This window comes from Camellia sinensis, chromosome 9 (genome assembly GCF_055761805.1).
Source record: "Camellia sinensis isolate YWXY chromosome 9, ASM5576180v1, whole genome shotgun sequence".
NCBI classification, from domain to species: Eukaryota; Viridiplantae; Streptophyta; class Magnoliopsida; order Ericales; family Theaceae; genus Camellia; species Camellia sinensis.
Window position 1 is genome coordinate 184636021 of NC_138969.1, and position 17125 is coordinate 184653145.

The following is a 17125-nucleotide window of genomic DNA, read 5'->3' on the forward strand; positions in this document are numbered from 1 at the left end:
ATCACGGAACCAAACACAACATTACCAAAATAAAAAAATTAGTTTGATTTCTCTTATGATCAATCTTAACACGAGAAAATTTGAGAAGCTTTTGAGACTCATTACTGGTCCTTTTTCGATAATCCGAATAATTCATTTTGTACGTCCCGCACTATATATCATTCATTAAAAAAAAAAAATAGTTCAATCCAATAAACTAACATTTTCATTTTATTACATTTGTCTCTAAAAAATAGATCACAAATAAATGTTTTAAAATAAACCATTTATTTTTTAGAGATAAATACGATAGAATAAAAATGTTACGATTATTAGATCGGCAAAATTTTTTTTTATGAATAATATATACTGAGAACTTTACAAAATAAACAATCCAAATTATTAAAACGGAATTCATCATAGATCCCATAACCCCTTTCAAATTTTCTTATATTGAAATGTGAATATGAAATCAAACCCCAAAAATATAATGACACTAATGGGCATGAAAGCACTTATTTAGGTTAGCCTTCTAAGTCCACAAATGAACTTGTAGGTAATGTAGTGTTCCAAAGCCAGCGACAGTAGTGATTAGTATAAAAGGCGCTTGTTGTCCAAAGGCCAAGTAAAAAATAAACTATATTTTCCAAATGTCTACACTTCATAATTAAAAATATAGTCTAAATGCCTCTAAAAATAAATCAAAAGGTCTTGCATTGTAGTTTGGCCAACCCTGCCAGTGATCCTCTCATATGTCACCAAAATTCCTATGCCTCTGTCCTCAATATGTACTCCAAATCACACAATGTGGAGGGAATTTGAAGGCACGATTGCGCATTTAGACATGAATTTTGAGGAGAAGGAATTCCATGTCATTTCTCACTTGACATGGGTGCTGCCATTTCCTTTCATTATAATTTTTAGTAGTTTAATTTTGTATATAAAGCTTATTGTGTGGTTTGATATATAAAAATACAGATAAAGTTAATATACTTAGGGTTGGCAATAAGATGAAAAATAGATCCTCAATTCAAGATTGTTGTGTACCAATTCAAGAAGATTAGATTGGATTGTACTAAAACATGCCAGTAAAATGGCCATATAAATTATTCCAAGATTGCATACAACAGTAGATAATGTCTCTTAAAACCAAGAAACATATAGTACTTAAAAGAGAACAAAGGACAAGTTAACAAAAGAAATGGAAAAGCCTAATTCACAAGCCTTCAGTATAGGCTACTCCAGTTGCTTTCAACCATACGCCTCCTTGTATTAGCTGAGCCACTGTAAACTTTGCCGCTACCGCTGGATCAGTGATGACGTGATACCCCGACCATGTGACGCGCTTTGCAGTACCAGCGCCCGGACCGTTGTTCATGTACTCACCATAATACAATGTGTTCAGATACAAACTACCACTCCAGATTGACCAACCTGTAGGATCAATATGGTCCTCAATGTATGATTCCATGAAAACAGTCCTTGAGTAGTTCATCCATGGGCGACCCAAATATGATTTTATAGTGGCCTTAACGGGCTCAAGGTCCGAGCTAGGTATCACATTGCAACTTTGGATTGAAGTCCCGGTGTTTTGGTTTGGGTCAACTCGGCCTTGGGCCGTAACTGCATTAAACTGTCCACTCATGGGCAATCGGGCCACTAATTTGCAATTTTGGAACACCACCGCGGCATTGCCAAAAATGAAGTCCACCGTGCCAGTAATATAACTATCTCTATAAAATTGCCGGTTAGTGTGGGCATAAAGAGTGTCTTGGTAGGCATCAATCCGGCAACGATTTATGACAGACTGATCAGCTCCGACGCGTAACGCTACTGCTTGCTGCTTCACCGCCCCGGCCGTGTTTTGGATGCAGATATCTTGAGCTATGAATCCAGTACCAACAGCAGCTACATTCATAGATTATGTAAAAAGAGTTAAAAGAGAATCCTACAAGTTGTGGGCCTTGCAGTAGGCCCAGATTAGGCCCAATTCATTGAGGTATTGGGATCATCTATAGCCACCTTGTTAAGGCCCATAGAATACTGACTATGCAAAGTCTGTGAAAATAGTTTTTTTTTGTTTTTTTAAACGATCTATTAAAATGACAGAAACGGCAAATAAGAAGTGCGAAAGTTTTTGAAAATCATCTTTACTAATTCATTCTTTCGTTAATTTTTTTTATAATGTATAATGAGATGATCTCTAACTATTTCACATTTTACTCATTACTAAATTCAATGAAAAATGATATTTTAGACATTTTATGTATACTTACATTGAATTTAATGATAAATACCAATTTTCAGTCTGTTTTATTTTACGTAAGTAGGATTATGATTTAGATTGAAAATAAATTAAAAGATCAATATTTAAATTGACAAAATTAAAATTTATGATTTATTTTGTTACAAGGGTCAAACCTTTATTATTATTATTATTATTATTATTATTATTTTGTAATTTTTCCTTTTTTATATATTTTTTTGTTTTGTTTTGTTTTGTTTTTTTAAAATCAGCAGAATGTTTTTACTTTTCATTTACTAGATATTGTCAACAACGAAATAACTTCTTTAATAGTTCCAATAATAATAATAATAATAATAATAATTAAAAAAAAAAAACTAAAAGAAACCTGTTATGTTTATTTCGCACACATCTTCGCCTCCTAGACATAATTTTTTTTTTATTATGCCCTTGTCAATATGTAGATAGAAATTTTGAATACAGAAATCCTTAAACTATTTTCTAATTATAATCTTACATGTATTTATGTGTTTATTATATCCGTATAAAATGTAAAAATAAGCCATATACTATTAAAAAGGAAAAACAGTATTCTTTTAAAAATTTGCAAACAAATCATTAACCAACATCCTTATAAAATTTTATCCTAATTTAACAAGTCCATAATTCTATTATATTATTCTATACAATTTTAATCTAAAGAGTAAGATAATTTTTTTTTTATTCAAAAGAGTAAGATAATTTACCAACAGTTGCAGAATTGAAAGTTGTAGATCCATCAACCACATTCAAGCTACCAGTGATGATAGTCAAACCCATTCCATCACCAGTAAGCATAACATTCGTCTTACTACTCCCAATCACAACGTTTTCTTTATAAGTACCCTTTTTGACATAGATAACGTAACGAGTGTTGCCATTGTTTGGTGCTGAGGCCACAGCTTCATTCACAGTCTTGTAGTTCCCACTCCCATCCTGCGCCACCACCACATTGGCATTGACAGTCCCCGCCACCGCCTCCAAAAGCTTCCGGTCCTTGCCTGTCACCCACCGTGGAAACTCCTCGATAAGATGCATAGGTTCGAACTTATTTGACGCCTGAAAAATTAAAATAGAATAGAAATTATGTGAGACCCTTTGTAACTTTGAAAAGAGCCGTGCTACGTAGCTCGAAAGAGCGTCCCCCTAATCTCCCGAAAATAAAAACGACGTCGTTTCGACGTTTTTTGAATTTTTTTTTTCCAGAGAAGAAGAAGCAGACGCGGAGGAAGAGAAGAAGAAGAGAAGAAGAAAGAAAGAAGAAGAGAAGAAGAAGGGAAGAAGGCAGAGGCGGAGGCGACGGCGACGGCGGCCGGGCGGAGCTGCGACGAAATCGGCAGAGCTGCGACGATCGGCGGAGCTCGACGATCGGACGATCGGCCGGAATGCAGGGGCCTCTGTGTGTGTGTGTGTCTCCATTCCCTCTTCTCTCTTCTCTCCCTCCCTCTCTCTCTCTCCCTCTCCTTCTCCCTCTTCCCCCTGCGTTTGAGCTCGGAAATGGTCAAAAATGGCAGTAAAAAAAGAAAAAAAAAAAAAAAAAGGCCTAATGCCCAAAACGACGTCGTTTTGGGCATTAGGGGGATTAGGGGGGGCAAGTTTCGAGCTCTCAAACATTTTCCCTTTGAAAATTGGTTGTACAGATCAGTAACGATTTCAGAAAATTTTATAGATGGGGTCACTAAAAAATATATATATATATATAAGTTCCACAAATTTTATTAAAAAAATTAAACTAATTAATATTTTAAGTTCTCCACCTTCGAGTAAAATAATTTTTTAATAAAATATTATCGTTTTAACCATATATATATATATATATTTTTACAATCGTATTCGACGAGATGTAATTTGTTTTTATAATTACTACATGATAACTTTATTATTAATTGTGTCAAACATAACATTTTTTATGAATTATAATAATTTTCATTATATATTTATAATGGAGAGGTTCTGTTATATTATCTAATGATGAGTGTAATGTACTTTTTTAATTTCAAATAATTATAAATTTGTATTCTTATTTTATAATTATTAGATATGTACATTTTTTATATATGTGATTAAGCAAATATTTAATCCTTGACCTCACACTTAGTTTGAGTGTTGAGAAGAGAAATATAATAAAGAAGGACTAAATTCCTAACTGATCTTAATTTCTAGGATAAATTATGGTGACACCTCTTAAAGTTTATATTTATTATTCCTTCCCTCACTTTTTAAAAATTACATCTCTCCTTAAGGTTTAAAATTTCATTACAGATTCTCCCTTCAGCAATTTAATTTTTTTTAATACCAATTTTGTCCTCACTAGGTAAATTACATTGATACCACTCACATTTTAAAAATTACAATCCCCTCCCTATAGTTTATAAATTTGTATCCTTATTTTATAATTATTAGATATGTACATTTTTTATATATGTGATTAAGCAAATATTTAACCCTTGACCTCACACTTAGTTTGAGTGTTGAGAAGAGAAATATAATAAAGAAGGACTAAATTCCAAACGGATCTTAATTTCTAGAGCAAATTACACTGACGCCTCTTAAGGTTTATATTTATTATAGTTCATTCTCTCACTTTTAGAAATTACATCTCCCCTCTAAGGTTTAAAGTTTCATTACAGATTCTCCCCTTAACAATTTAATTTTTTTTAATACCAATTTTGTCCTCACTATAATTTATATTGACACCACTTACATTTTAGAAATTACAATCCCCTCCCTAAGGTTTAAAGTAGCATTACCAATTGCCCCATCGGTTAGTATTAGTTGGAAAAAAAAATTATTTGAAAAAAAAAATTTGTTAGTAAAATTTTTAAATTTCTGTTAAAAAACTAACGAAAGCTCATTTTTTGAATTTACTTTTTTTTTCTCAAATTTACAAACTGAGACAACTATTTATAAACTAAAAAAATTATCAAACAAGTTTTTATGACAGTTTTTTAAATTTTTGTAAATATAAATTGAAAATTGAAAACCGAAAACGAAATGGTTATCAAACAAGCTTCAGATGGTAAAAATGTCGTAAAATTAACAAATAATTAAATAAGTTACCAACATAAGAAATGACTTATGAAAATATTTTTAGCCTATGTATGGTTTGATTTTTAGAATTTTTTTTTAAAATTAAAAATTAATTTGGTTAAGAAATAAAAAATATAAAATTTTATCTTTCGAGTGGTTAGAAATAAATTTTTACCAATTAAATTGAAACAACCATACGTATATATATAACCTACCCAAAAGTTAAAATACTAAGGTGCCGTTTGGTAACACTTACATTTTCAGTTTTCTGTTTATATTTACAAAAATTTTAAAAATTCAAATAAAAACTTGTTTGGTAAAATTTTTGATTTATAAATCAGTGGTCTCAGTTTATAAATTTGGCCAAAAAATGAAAGCACAAAAAATGTGTTTCCGTTTTGAGTTTAAAGTTTTTTTTTTGTTACCACCCAACACTAGCCACCACCCGCCACCATTTTTCACCACCGTCTTCCGCTACCACCCACTTGCTACCACCACCAGCCACCACCCACCCTCGCCGCCACCACCACTACCGCTGCCACCACCACCCACCCCTCGCCGCCACCACCCACCCCCCACCTGCCATCCACCCGCCACCTACTTGCCACCACCACTCACCACCCACCCGCCACCACCCACCCGCCACCACCCACCTGCCACCCACCCGCCACCACCACCACTACTACCACCATCACCCACCATCCACTCACCACCCACCTGCCACCATCACCCACCACCACCACTACCCACTCGCTACCACCTACCACCCGACACCGTCACCCACCCACCCACCACCCGCTACCTACCCGCCACCACCCGCCATCCGCCATCCGCTTGCCACCACCACCCGCCACCCGCCACCACCCATTCGCTACCACCCACAACCCGCCACCGTCACCCACCCACCCACCACCACCTGCCACCACCACCACCACCCACCACCCACCACCCGCCACCGTCACCCACCCACCCACCCACCCACCACCACCAGTTACCTGCCACCCACCGTCACCACTTTCTTCCACCGCCTTCCGCCACCACTTGCCACCACTTGCCATTTCTCATTCTTTTTTATATTTTTAAATTTTTTTAAACATTTTATTAATTACCAAACGCGTTTGTATTTTATGTTTTTCTAAAAATAAACAAAAAACAGTTTTTAAAATTTTTGTAAATATAAACTGAAAACGTAAACGTTACCAAACACACCCTAATTATTTTTTTACCCTTAAGTGATAATTATTTTTTATTTTTTATTTTTTATTTCTTTACCAAATTAATTTTTAATTTAAAAAAAAAATCTAAAAATCAAACCATACATAACCTAAGAATCTTTTGAGAAGTCATTTCTTACGTTGGTAATTTATTTAATTATTTGTTAATTTTATGACATTTTTACCATCTGAAGCCTGTTTGGTAACCATTTCGTTTTCAGCTTTCAATTTATATTTACAAAAAAATTAAAAAATTGTCATAAAAACTTGTTTGATAATTTTTTTGGTTTGTAAATGGTTGTCTCAATTTATAAATTTGAGTAAAAAAACATAAATTCAAAAAATGAGTTTACGTTGGTTTTTAAATAAAAATTTCACTAACAGAATCTTTTTTCAATTACTCCCTCCGTCCCAAAATATTAGTCCCTTATTCCATTTTTCATTGTCCCAAAATATTAGTCCCTCTTCAAAAATCAAGTACAAAAATAATATAAATTTCCTATTTTACCCTTCTTTTAAATTAATAAACAACATAAAAAGTACAATTATGCATTGATATTCCCAAAAAATGTACTATCAAAAGGATAATTTTGGAAAATCAACTTTTTTCAAATGCAATAATTGTACTACCAAAAAAAGTTGGATTCCCCAAAAGGGACCATTATTTTGGGACGGAGGGAGTAATTTTTTTTCCAATTAATTTTTTTTTTCAATGAATTTTTTTCCAACTAATACTAACCGATGGGGTAATTGGTAATGCTACTTTAAACCTTGGGGAGGGGATTGTAATTTGTAAAATGTGAGAGGTGTGAATGTAATTTACCCAAAGAGTGCAAAATTGGTATTTAAAAAAATTAAACTGCTGAAGGGGGAGAATCTGTAATGAAACTTTAAACTTTGGGAGAGATGTAATTTTCAAAAGGTGAGAGGGGAACTATAATAAAAATAAACCTTAGGGGTGTTAGTGTAATTTACCCTAATTTCTAATAGATGGGGTCCTTTGCTTTTTTTTTTTTTTTTTTTTGATAGGATTAATTAATTATCAAATAAAATTTTTATTATTAAAAAAAAAATCAAGGGTATTTTGTAGGATGATAGGTGGATGGGACCCTGTCACCGCTTTAGTGGAGTCTGGTCTGCCCAAATAAAGATATGATTAATGAAATTGTTTCGTGAAAAGGATGAATTACTGTTTTTAAGGATAATTTTTTCATTTTTATCCACTGTTGATGGATTGCCTAACTATAATAGGACCGTTGGATGTAGTCGGCTACGGGTGGTGACAACCTACAATGTTGGTGATATGGACAGACGATAGATTAAGTGCATAGATAGGTGATACGTGAAAAATAAATTAATGATTCGTGAACAGATAAGTGATATTGGACGTATAAATAACGTGGACAAATATGTGGAATAGTGGATAGATAGACAATTAAGTAGAGATAATATGATCTTTCAAATTATTATATATTGTCTTTATGATCTCAAAAGTTTCAAGATTAAATTAATGAACCCCATTGTCAAATAATTTCATTACATTATAATTTTTATTTAAACCATATTTCTTTTACATTTTGAGATGCAAAATTATTGCGTTTTGATATTCAAGTTTTGTTTAACATAAATAATGTATCTTTTAATATAATAGATCTTAGGAATGTTTTATTAATTTCTTTTTTTAATTTTAGTTTGCAGAACTATTTCGTCTTTCATATTTTTTCCATCATATATCGTTTGCGATCTTATGTATTATTATGGTATTAATTTAATTGGTTACATATTCATGTACATTATTTTTAAAGTGGTGGCACGTTATATGTTAAATAATAAACAAGAAAATATTAGATACTCTCCAAACATAATAGTGTACTGTTTACCTAGTATTCTTAGTTAATAAAAAATATGGCACATCAAATATGTTATTTTTATCTTCAGTTACATAACAAATGTGAATCAGTATATTTCATTCATAAAATTTTTTAAATAAGATGTGTTAAAAACATATGACTCTAGAAACTAATCACAAAATTAAAGACAATTTTCTTATATGAGCGTGAAATCTATAAATAAGTAAGATTTATCTTATATAAAAAAATTGCATCTGATTTTATGATGGATTTATATGATGTGAGACTTTAAAGTCCCCCCACTCACCTCATTTTCTTCTGGTGGTGATACTGCAACCACCATGGCTAGGAAAGCTCTAGCTCTTGCCACCATGTCTTCGAGCTCAGGCTCCATCATGGACCGGGCCGACCCAGTTAACCCATCTAGGCAAGTGACATGGTTGGTGAGAACACCACTGAGCCATGAATGGGCGTCCGAATGTGACCTGGATGTCCTTTTCTCAATTGCCACCACAGACTCCATCACTCTATCAATGGACAGCTCCATCAACTCCAGACAATCAGCAAGACCCGCTTGCTCTCTCGGGTCATTGATCCGACGGCGGACATCGCTCGCTGTCTCCATAGATTTTCGTATGCCTGATGCAGACTTCTTCAAGAAGGCCTGCAATACATCTGGGCCGTTCATTTTCATCAATATTTCAGGTGGAGCAAGTTCTGATACCATGGCGGAGCATAAGGGTTGGTTAAGAGCAGGGTGGCAAAGGGTGGCTGAGAGAGAAAGAGAATTAGAGGAAGAAGAAGAAGTTTCATTGAAAAGCTTGATGGTGAGTATGGTGATTGGGGTTATGATGGCAACTAAAGAGAGAACCAAAGAGAGACATTTGCAGAAAGAGAGTTTTCTCTTGGGAGAGTCTAGCAATGGTTGATTAGCAAAGTTTGCCATGATGGTAGTGAAGTATGTTTGCTCTACTGTGAGTCTCTCTTGTCATGGTATCCTTAAATAAACCTTCGAACACGAACGCCTCGTTGGATTTCAGGCTATTATATTGAGTTTTTTTAAAAAAAATTAGTTTATTTTTAATTTAAAAAATTAGAATTCAGTGTATGTTTTTTTAAAAAAAAAATTCAAATCAATAGTAAATTTTATAAATATTAATAATTAAAGACATAAAATTTTTCATCTATCTATAAATATTTTGTCATATTATCACTGATTTATAATTTTTCCTTTTTTATTTTAAGAGTTACACATTTGACTGATCCCACTTGATTAGTTTTGTTGACTTTATTGTATTCATTTTAGACCTTAGGAATGGTTAGTATAATTTAGCCTTTATTTTACTTTTTTCTCAAATTTTTTCCTTTTTTTAGGGCCCTCTAGTCCTCGAGAACCTAAAATCAAAAATCAAATAAAATAATTTGAAAAAAAAAAAAAAAAACAACAACAACAACAACTTTTGAAGAACTAAAAAACCAATTAAATTTGTAAAATAAATAAATAATCAAATAAAAGGAATAATATTTCAACCTAAAATGGAACGAACCATATTAGTCCTAAGCAAGAATCACCCAAAATGTGTTTAAAAAAGTGTTCAAAATATGAAATTTCTAAATCAAATTCCTTTGAATGCAATCCATAATTTATTTTTAAGGTATTTTTTAAAATTATTTTCTGGTTCATAAAGTACTTTTTCCCCAAATGAAGACATATAGCTTAGGTAAAAATAAAAAATAAAAAATAATGTGTAGATCAACCTATAAACATACATATATTTTAATATCCAGTCACATGTTGTATCATATTTTAAATAAATCTAATAGCTCTTTTATCGTTTAATGTCTATCTGAGAAAAATAACTTAATTAAAGGTATTAAATAATAATGATTCCATTTGATGAGACCAACTTCAAATAATAGAGACAACCATGGTTTGAGGCCATTTGCGGGGAGGGGTTCAACTAGTACGATTACTATCCATCACAATTATATGAAGAGTAATATTACATAATCAGAATTAATTATTTGAAATTATTATCTTGTGATTTAAATTCATTCTACACATGAATCTTATACTATACAAATTCAATATCAACTACACAATCTCTTTCAGGACAAATTCAAGGTAGCTAAAATAGGGTACATAGAATTATTCTTATATAAAAGCTTATTATTTTAATTTGACATAACATGTGATTATTATTCCATCTATTGTGAAGTACGTAAAGGAAAATTTAATTAAATATATATTAACAAATTTTATAAATTTTTATCTTTGCACATGACATGCTGCTTATATTATCACAACTTTGATATTGGGAACGAGATCGATTAAAATAGTATGATAATAATAACTAATATGAATAGAAAAAAAAAAGGATAAATTACAAATATACCTGTTGAAATTTACTTAAAATAGAGATTGTCTCCCGTGGTTTAAAACATTACAAATACTCCATTGTTAGAACATCTCCAATCCACTAGACATATATGCTTGTTAGTTAAAATGCCTAGCATAATATACTTTTTTCAACTCTAATGCATTAGGCATATGATTAAGTATTTTAGCTCAACTCACATTCACTAGCTACTTGTAACTAGCCTTCAAAGGTTAGGTAAAATGTATTTAATTATTAGGATCATTTCTTTCTATCTTTATTGCTGATGTGACATTGTATAAAATTAATAATATTTAAATAAATAGTTAAAATAAAGAGTTTGATTAGCATAGAAACATGAAGCAATTGATAAGCAAAGTAAAATAGACAATAAAAAATCACTTATCTAGTTTGAGAATGTGATTTCAGTTAAAATAGACAATAAAAAATCACTTATGTTTCAAATACTGAAACCATGGAGACTCGAAATTATATTTAGATTCTCTTTTAAGATTTTTCAACCCTTTTATCCATTTAAAGGGATTCAACTCAAATATAAAGCATTGGTTATCACCCAACATCACCCACTTGCATACTCAAGTTGGAGTTCTTGCTGTTGTTTATGATGATGACTATCTCGAGATTCACCATACTTTTGTGGTTTTTACACATGCAATGAATAAACACTAACATGATTTACACAATTAAAAAACCAAAAGGTTAGGAATCTAGAAATAAGGTTTCAAAATATAGTCAGAGCAAAATTTTATAGTTGAGATTTAATTAGTACATTGTAAAGTTTGTTGGTTGAATAAATTTAGATTATAAATTCATATTTCTTGATGAAATTCTTAAAAAAATTATAAAAATGTAACACTACTCATTAAAAAATGATTATTAAAAATATTTATTATATATACATTGATTTGTACTACTGAATTAGAAACTTTGTTTCATGTAGTTGGATTCAAATTTCACTTTGATTAATATTATTTTAATTTAAGTAATTTGGTAGTCCTTATATTTTAATTTAGTTATTTCATTTAAGTTAGAAGTTAAAATTAACAATTTTAGAATACTTGTCAGTTTTCTAAAGTGTATACATGTAAGAAAAATTAAAGGAAATTTTGACAAAATGACTAAATTGTTCAAAATAAAACTATAGACGGTAAAGTAAAATTTAAATCAAATTATACGAGGAAAAAATATAATTAACCCAAGAACAAATTATGTTAATTTTAATTCATAACTAATCAAAAATATTCCTTATACGCAAGTCTCATGAACAATTAATCATTATTTCATGAGAAAAAAATAAAATAAATCTAACAAATTATTTATTTTTCATTATTTTCTAAAGTATTTGTTAGATTTTTGTAATTGGCAATCCCATTTGATAAAACTCCTTTCAGTTGTAAGTTTATTCGCTCTTTTGTTTTAGTGAGGCTTTGAGTGTTTAGATGCGAATAAAATACAAATTGTGCCTATGCAAAGGAGTTTATACTGATATTCCGTATCTTGAGCATTCTTTGTTTGCCACTTCGCTGTCCTTGAAGTCAAAGTTATTTGATCACTCGAGCAGTGTAACGCGCTCAAAATAATACATAAAAACCAATCATTCAAGACATCCATAGACATAAAAGAATAAAACATATTTCCATTCATCAGAGTATTTAGTTCAAAAGTATTACATGTTGACAACAAAAGTAAATGCCCTACGGACTTATAACTTTCCGAGCCAGTACTTGGTTACAAAAATAGAGAGTTCTAACTCTAAACACATTAAGCCATTGGCTTGAATCTACATGTAATACACAAGATAATCACAAAAATAAGCCTTCAGCTTCTACAACCTCCCAAGCTACATCCTTGGAGGCGGCATATTACATGCACCTGAAAATGATGTCCCATATAGGGTGAGCCAACGCCCAGTAGAGATATTCTAAACATAAAATGAACGATAACTAAAATATTAGCTTTTGATAAATGTTTAACTCATATAAACAGACGTACATCTTTTTCATAACCAATCCATATTCACAGATATATAAATATCAATCCTTTTCCGTTTCATTATCCAAACCAATTCATAGATATGGTTCTCTATTCATCCAAACAGTTTATAATGAGACTACAACTCACATCATTAACATTTCAATACTCCAATTTCAAATGAGACTACAACTCATATCATTAACACTTAAATACTTTCATTCATCTACGTTATGCAAACGTAATCAAGATTTCGGGACTTTCACCCTGGACACTCCGACCAACTTAGTTATCAATGGAGTCGATCCCCTATCTCCTCCCAAACAGGTTTGAGAGAGCATCCCTTATCTCCTCTCAAACCTTGGAGTACAACCCATATCTCCTCCCAAACAAGATACATATGCAATGTATTTAAACACTTATCATATACAATGATCAATCAAAGCACATATTCAATGTGTTATTCCATCGGTCATATTCAATGACATACTCAATTGATTAGTTTTAATTCTCCTAATCATCATGTAGTGTCTACAACAATCAAGAGTATCCTCCACCGATAGCCCAAGACAATTATTTCAAAACAGATAATAAATTCATCAAACAGATAAACTATCAACAACTTCAAAGGTGAGTGATTAATCAATCCAACTCCACTATTCTATCTCATAATTTCCCAATTTTATTATTTCCAAACCAATTCCACATTCTCATAATTAATTTCATTAATTACATCAATGACCCGATTAAACCCAATTAAAGCATTTTTCCTTTTTTTCTCAACATTGACCCAAAGGTCCAAATATTAATAATAAATATCAATAACCTCACTTTAAGACCCATATACACATATATAGTTCAAAAGGAACAAAACCCCTTTTTATACATTTCAAGTTTTGAAACTTTAACACCCAAAATTTCCCAACTTCAACATTAAATCAAAAAGACTACATGTTTATGTCAAAGACCATAAATATAAGTAGTTATCCCTACTTCAAATTTCGGAGCTCAAAGGAGAAGAAGGTGAAAACCCAAGATGCTCCAAACACCAACTTTTTCGGATCAAAACGAAGATCACGCCAAGCTCCACACTTTATACAAAGGAACTGGGGTAGAAGATCACTAGAACTAGATGTATTTGTGGAAAGAAGATGTAGTCTAGAGAGAGAAGCTCTTAAATTAGGGTTTTAGAATGCTTTAGAGAGAGAGAGGACCGAAAAAAGTGATTTCAAAAGCTTCATCTCGGACTGATATACAATACAGCCCGCCCAAGCATGGAACGCCCCGCTCGAGCGTCAGACACAGACTCCTGCTCAGGCGTGGAAAGCGCCGCTCGAGCGTGGAATACACACTTCCAGAAGTTTTACAGACGATGGTCTCCGCTCGAGCGTCAGACTGCCCGCTCGAGCGAAGGAGCAAATGCAAAAGGGCCCGCTCGAGCGTGGAGGCCAAAAATCTGGGCATAAACTATTTGTTTCTAAACACAATTAACCTGTTTTAAACCTGTCCAACACAACCCAAAACTCAAATACAAAGCGTAAAGGATGGAAATGCGATACAGACAACAACAATCATCCACGAAACCGAGTCTGGAATACAATAAACAATGAAAAGAAAACCGGGATTGCTATAACCTCCCGCCCTTAAAGAATTTCGTCCCCAAAATTACCAATATAAGTTTAAAAAAAAATGTGTTTTCTTTATTCTCAATAAGATTGTAATTCAACATTCAACATCCTGACCCATTACTGGTCATTCCATCTCTTTTTAAGAGGCAACTTACAATATAACTTTCAACATGCATTATCAACATGCATTCCTTTGAAATCCACCACTTTCAACACATATATTCCACAATTCAATAACATATTCAATGTTAACGATATATTTGCATTTCTACACCACATTCAACATATACAATGTTAAATTAAACTCATAGTTCCGAAATGTATTCAACAATTTCAATATTTTCATAAGCCAAAACATATACAATGTTTTTAGATTTCATCAACAAAACAAAATTCCCAATACATGGTTAAACATTAACAAACAAGTCCGGATATTTCTCTCAGACCTCTAACTCACGTTCTCAAGTGGCTTCCTCCACTCTGTGATGTTTCCACAAGACCTTCACCAAGGGAATTGTCTTGCCTCGCAAGACTTGGTCCCGTTTATCCAAGACCCGTACCGGTCTCTCCTCATACGAGGCATCCTCATCTACCTCTAAGTCGGTCTAATCCAAAACATGTGATGGATCCGGCTCGTACTTCTGAAGCATACTAACATGAAACACGTCATGCACCCCGGACAACTGCGGCGGTAAAACTAAACAGTATGCAACCTCCCCAATCCGCTCAAGGATCTCAAACGAACCAATAAACTCAAAGGACAACTTCCCACTCTTCCCAAACCTCATCAAACCCCGCCTAGGTGATATTTTCAGAAAGACGTGATCACCCACCTCAAATGACAAAGGCCTCCGCCTACGGTCGGCGTAACTCTTTTGGCGACTCTGGGCTGTAACGAGCCTCTTACGGATAAGTTCAACTTTCTCCTTCGTTTCTCGCACCAACTCCGAGCCCAACAAAGGTGCATCACCCACCTCAGCCCAACACACTGGAGATCTACACGGTCGGCCATACAAGGCCTCAAACGGTGCCATACCGATACTTGATTGGAAACTGTTGTTATAGGAAAACTCCACTAAGGGCAAATGCCTCTCCCACGACCCACTAAAGTCAAGGACACAGCCTCGAAGCATATCCTCAAGGATCTGAATAGTACGCTCGGACTGCCCGTCAGTCTGAGGATAGTAAGCCGTGCTAAAAGGTCAACTTAGTGCCCAAGGCACTCTGCAAACTCTGCCACAACCTAGCAGGAAAACGCGGATCTCTATCTGAGACAATCGACACTAGGACCCCGTGCAATCTCACTATGTCCTGAATATACAAGTCGGCAAGATGATCTACCGAATCTCTCACGCGCATAGGAATAAAGTGCGCTGACTTAGTCAACCGATCTACTACCACCCAAATGGCATCACTACCCCGTTGAGTCCTCGGAAGACCTACAACGAAGTCCATCGTGACATGCTCCCATTTCCACTCGGCTTTAGGCAAGGGTTGCAACAAACCCGCTGGCCTCTGGTGCTCGGCCTTCACTTGTTGACAAGTAAGGCACTTAGATATAAAAACTGCCACATCTTTCTTCATCCCTTTCCACCAAAACTGGTGACTCAAATCATGATACATCTTCGTGCCTCCCGGATGCACCGCAAGGCGTGAATAGTGAAACTCTCGGAGTACTTCTTCTCGGCAAGACTCCGGCACAAACAAGCGGTCTCGGTACCTCACACTCAAGTCGAAATACACAGTCAAGCCCTTCTCTACCTTCCCACTGGATATCTTTTCCCGGAAGGATTCTACCTCAAAGTCACCCCTTTGTGCCTCTAACACTCGATTCACGAGCGTAGGTTGTGCAACCACAGAAAACAAGGCTGCAGACTCAACAAATTCACCTAGAAACAAGTTTAACTCGCCAAGTGCGCCCAACATCTCCCATTCCCGGATGGCTATATAAGCTACATCACTAATGGATTTCCTACTAAGGGCATCGGCCATAATATTGGCTTTCCCCGGATGATAGTGCAATTCAAAGTCGTAATCCTCAATGAACTCCATCCATCTCCTCTGCCTCAGATTCAAGTCTTTCTGTGTAAACAGATATTTCAGACTCTTATGATCCAAGAGCACCTCAAATCTCTCACCATACAAGTAATGCCTCTAAATCTTCAAAGCAAAAATTACAGCTGCTAACTCGAGGTCATGTGTAGGATAGTTCTTCTCATGTATTTTCAACTGACGTGAGCCATAGGCTACTACTTTCCCCTCTTACATCAACACACAACCCAAACCCTCTCGTGGGGCATCACAATATACCGCATAACCCGAACCCCTCTCCGGAATAATCAAAACCAGAGCGGTGGTAAGTCTAAAAACGGCCACAACCGTGAGAACTAAACTTTGTCTGGAGATATTCTGTGTGAATTCTATTGTCTTGGTTTACACAAATGGCTGAACAGTTCAAGGCATCACGTCTACTGATTAGCTAGTAAGTCCGATAGGCTTTCATTAGGGAAGGTTCAAAGCCAAAAGCTACCTATCTCGATGCAGGATATTTTCTTAATGTACTTTCTCTTTGTCTACATGTTGTTGCATGCCCTTTCCGTAAATTTCATTCATGTGGGGGATTGTTGGAAAGTTTGAATTTAAATTTACTCCATTGGTTGTGTCTCTTGAGATGGAAGGGTGTGTCCTTTTAAAGGGTCACAACATTTCTGAAGAGTCACATAGAAGTCTATTAATTCCATCTCCTTCACTTCAATTTAGATAGAGAATT

At 34.0% G+C, this 17125-nt stretch overlaps 1 protein-coding gene across 1 annotated transcript; it reads right to left on the bottom strand.

Moving 5' to 3' along the window:
* Window positions 1-1049: 1049 nt before the first annotated feature.
* Window positions 1050-9376, bottom strand: LOC114267677 (pectinesterase). The gene is made up of 3 exons (XM_028208721.2): window positions 8665-9376; window positions 2971-3322; window positions 1050-1887 (listed from the first exon to the last, which is right to left on the bottom strand). Exons 1-3 carry the CDS (start codon window positions 9301-9303, stop codon window positions 1196-1198), a joined length of 1683 nt encoding a protein of 560 aa, XP_028064522.2. The 5' UTR covers window positions 9304-9376; the 3' UTR covers window positions 1050-1195.
* Window positions 9377-17125: the final 7749 nt, after the last annotated feature.

Coding starts and splice junctions, on each gene's coding strand:
- LOC114267677 (XM_028208721.2), bottom strand. CDS start 9,303: ATGGCAAACTTTGCTAATCAACCATTGCTAGACTCTCCCAAGAGAAAA. Junction 3,323..8,664: donor CACCACCAGAAGAAAATGAG/GTGAGTGGGGGG, acceptor TTAATTTTTCAG/GCGTCAAATAAGTTCGAACC. Junction 1,888..2,970: donor TTTCAATTCTGCAACTGTTG/GTAAATTATCTT, acceptor CTATGAATGTAG/CTGCTGTTGGTACTGGATTC.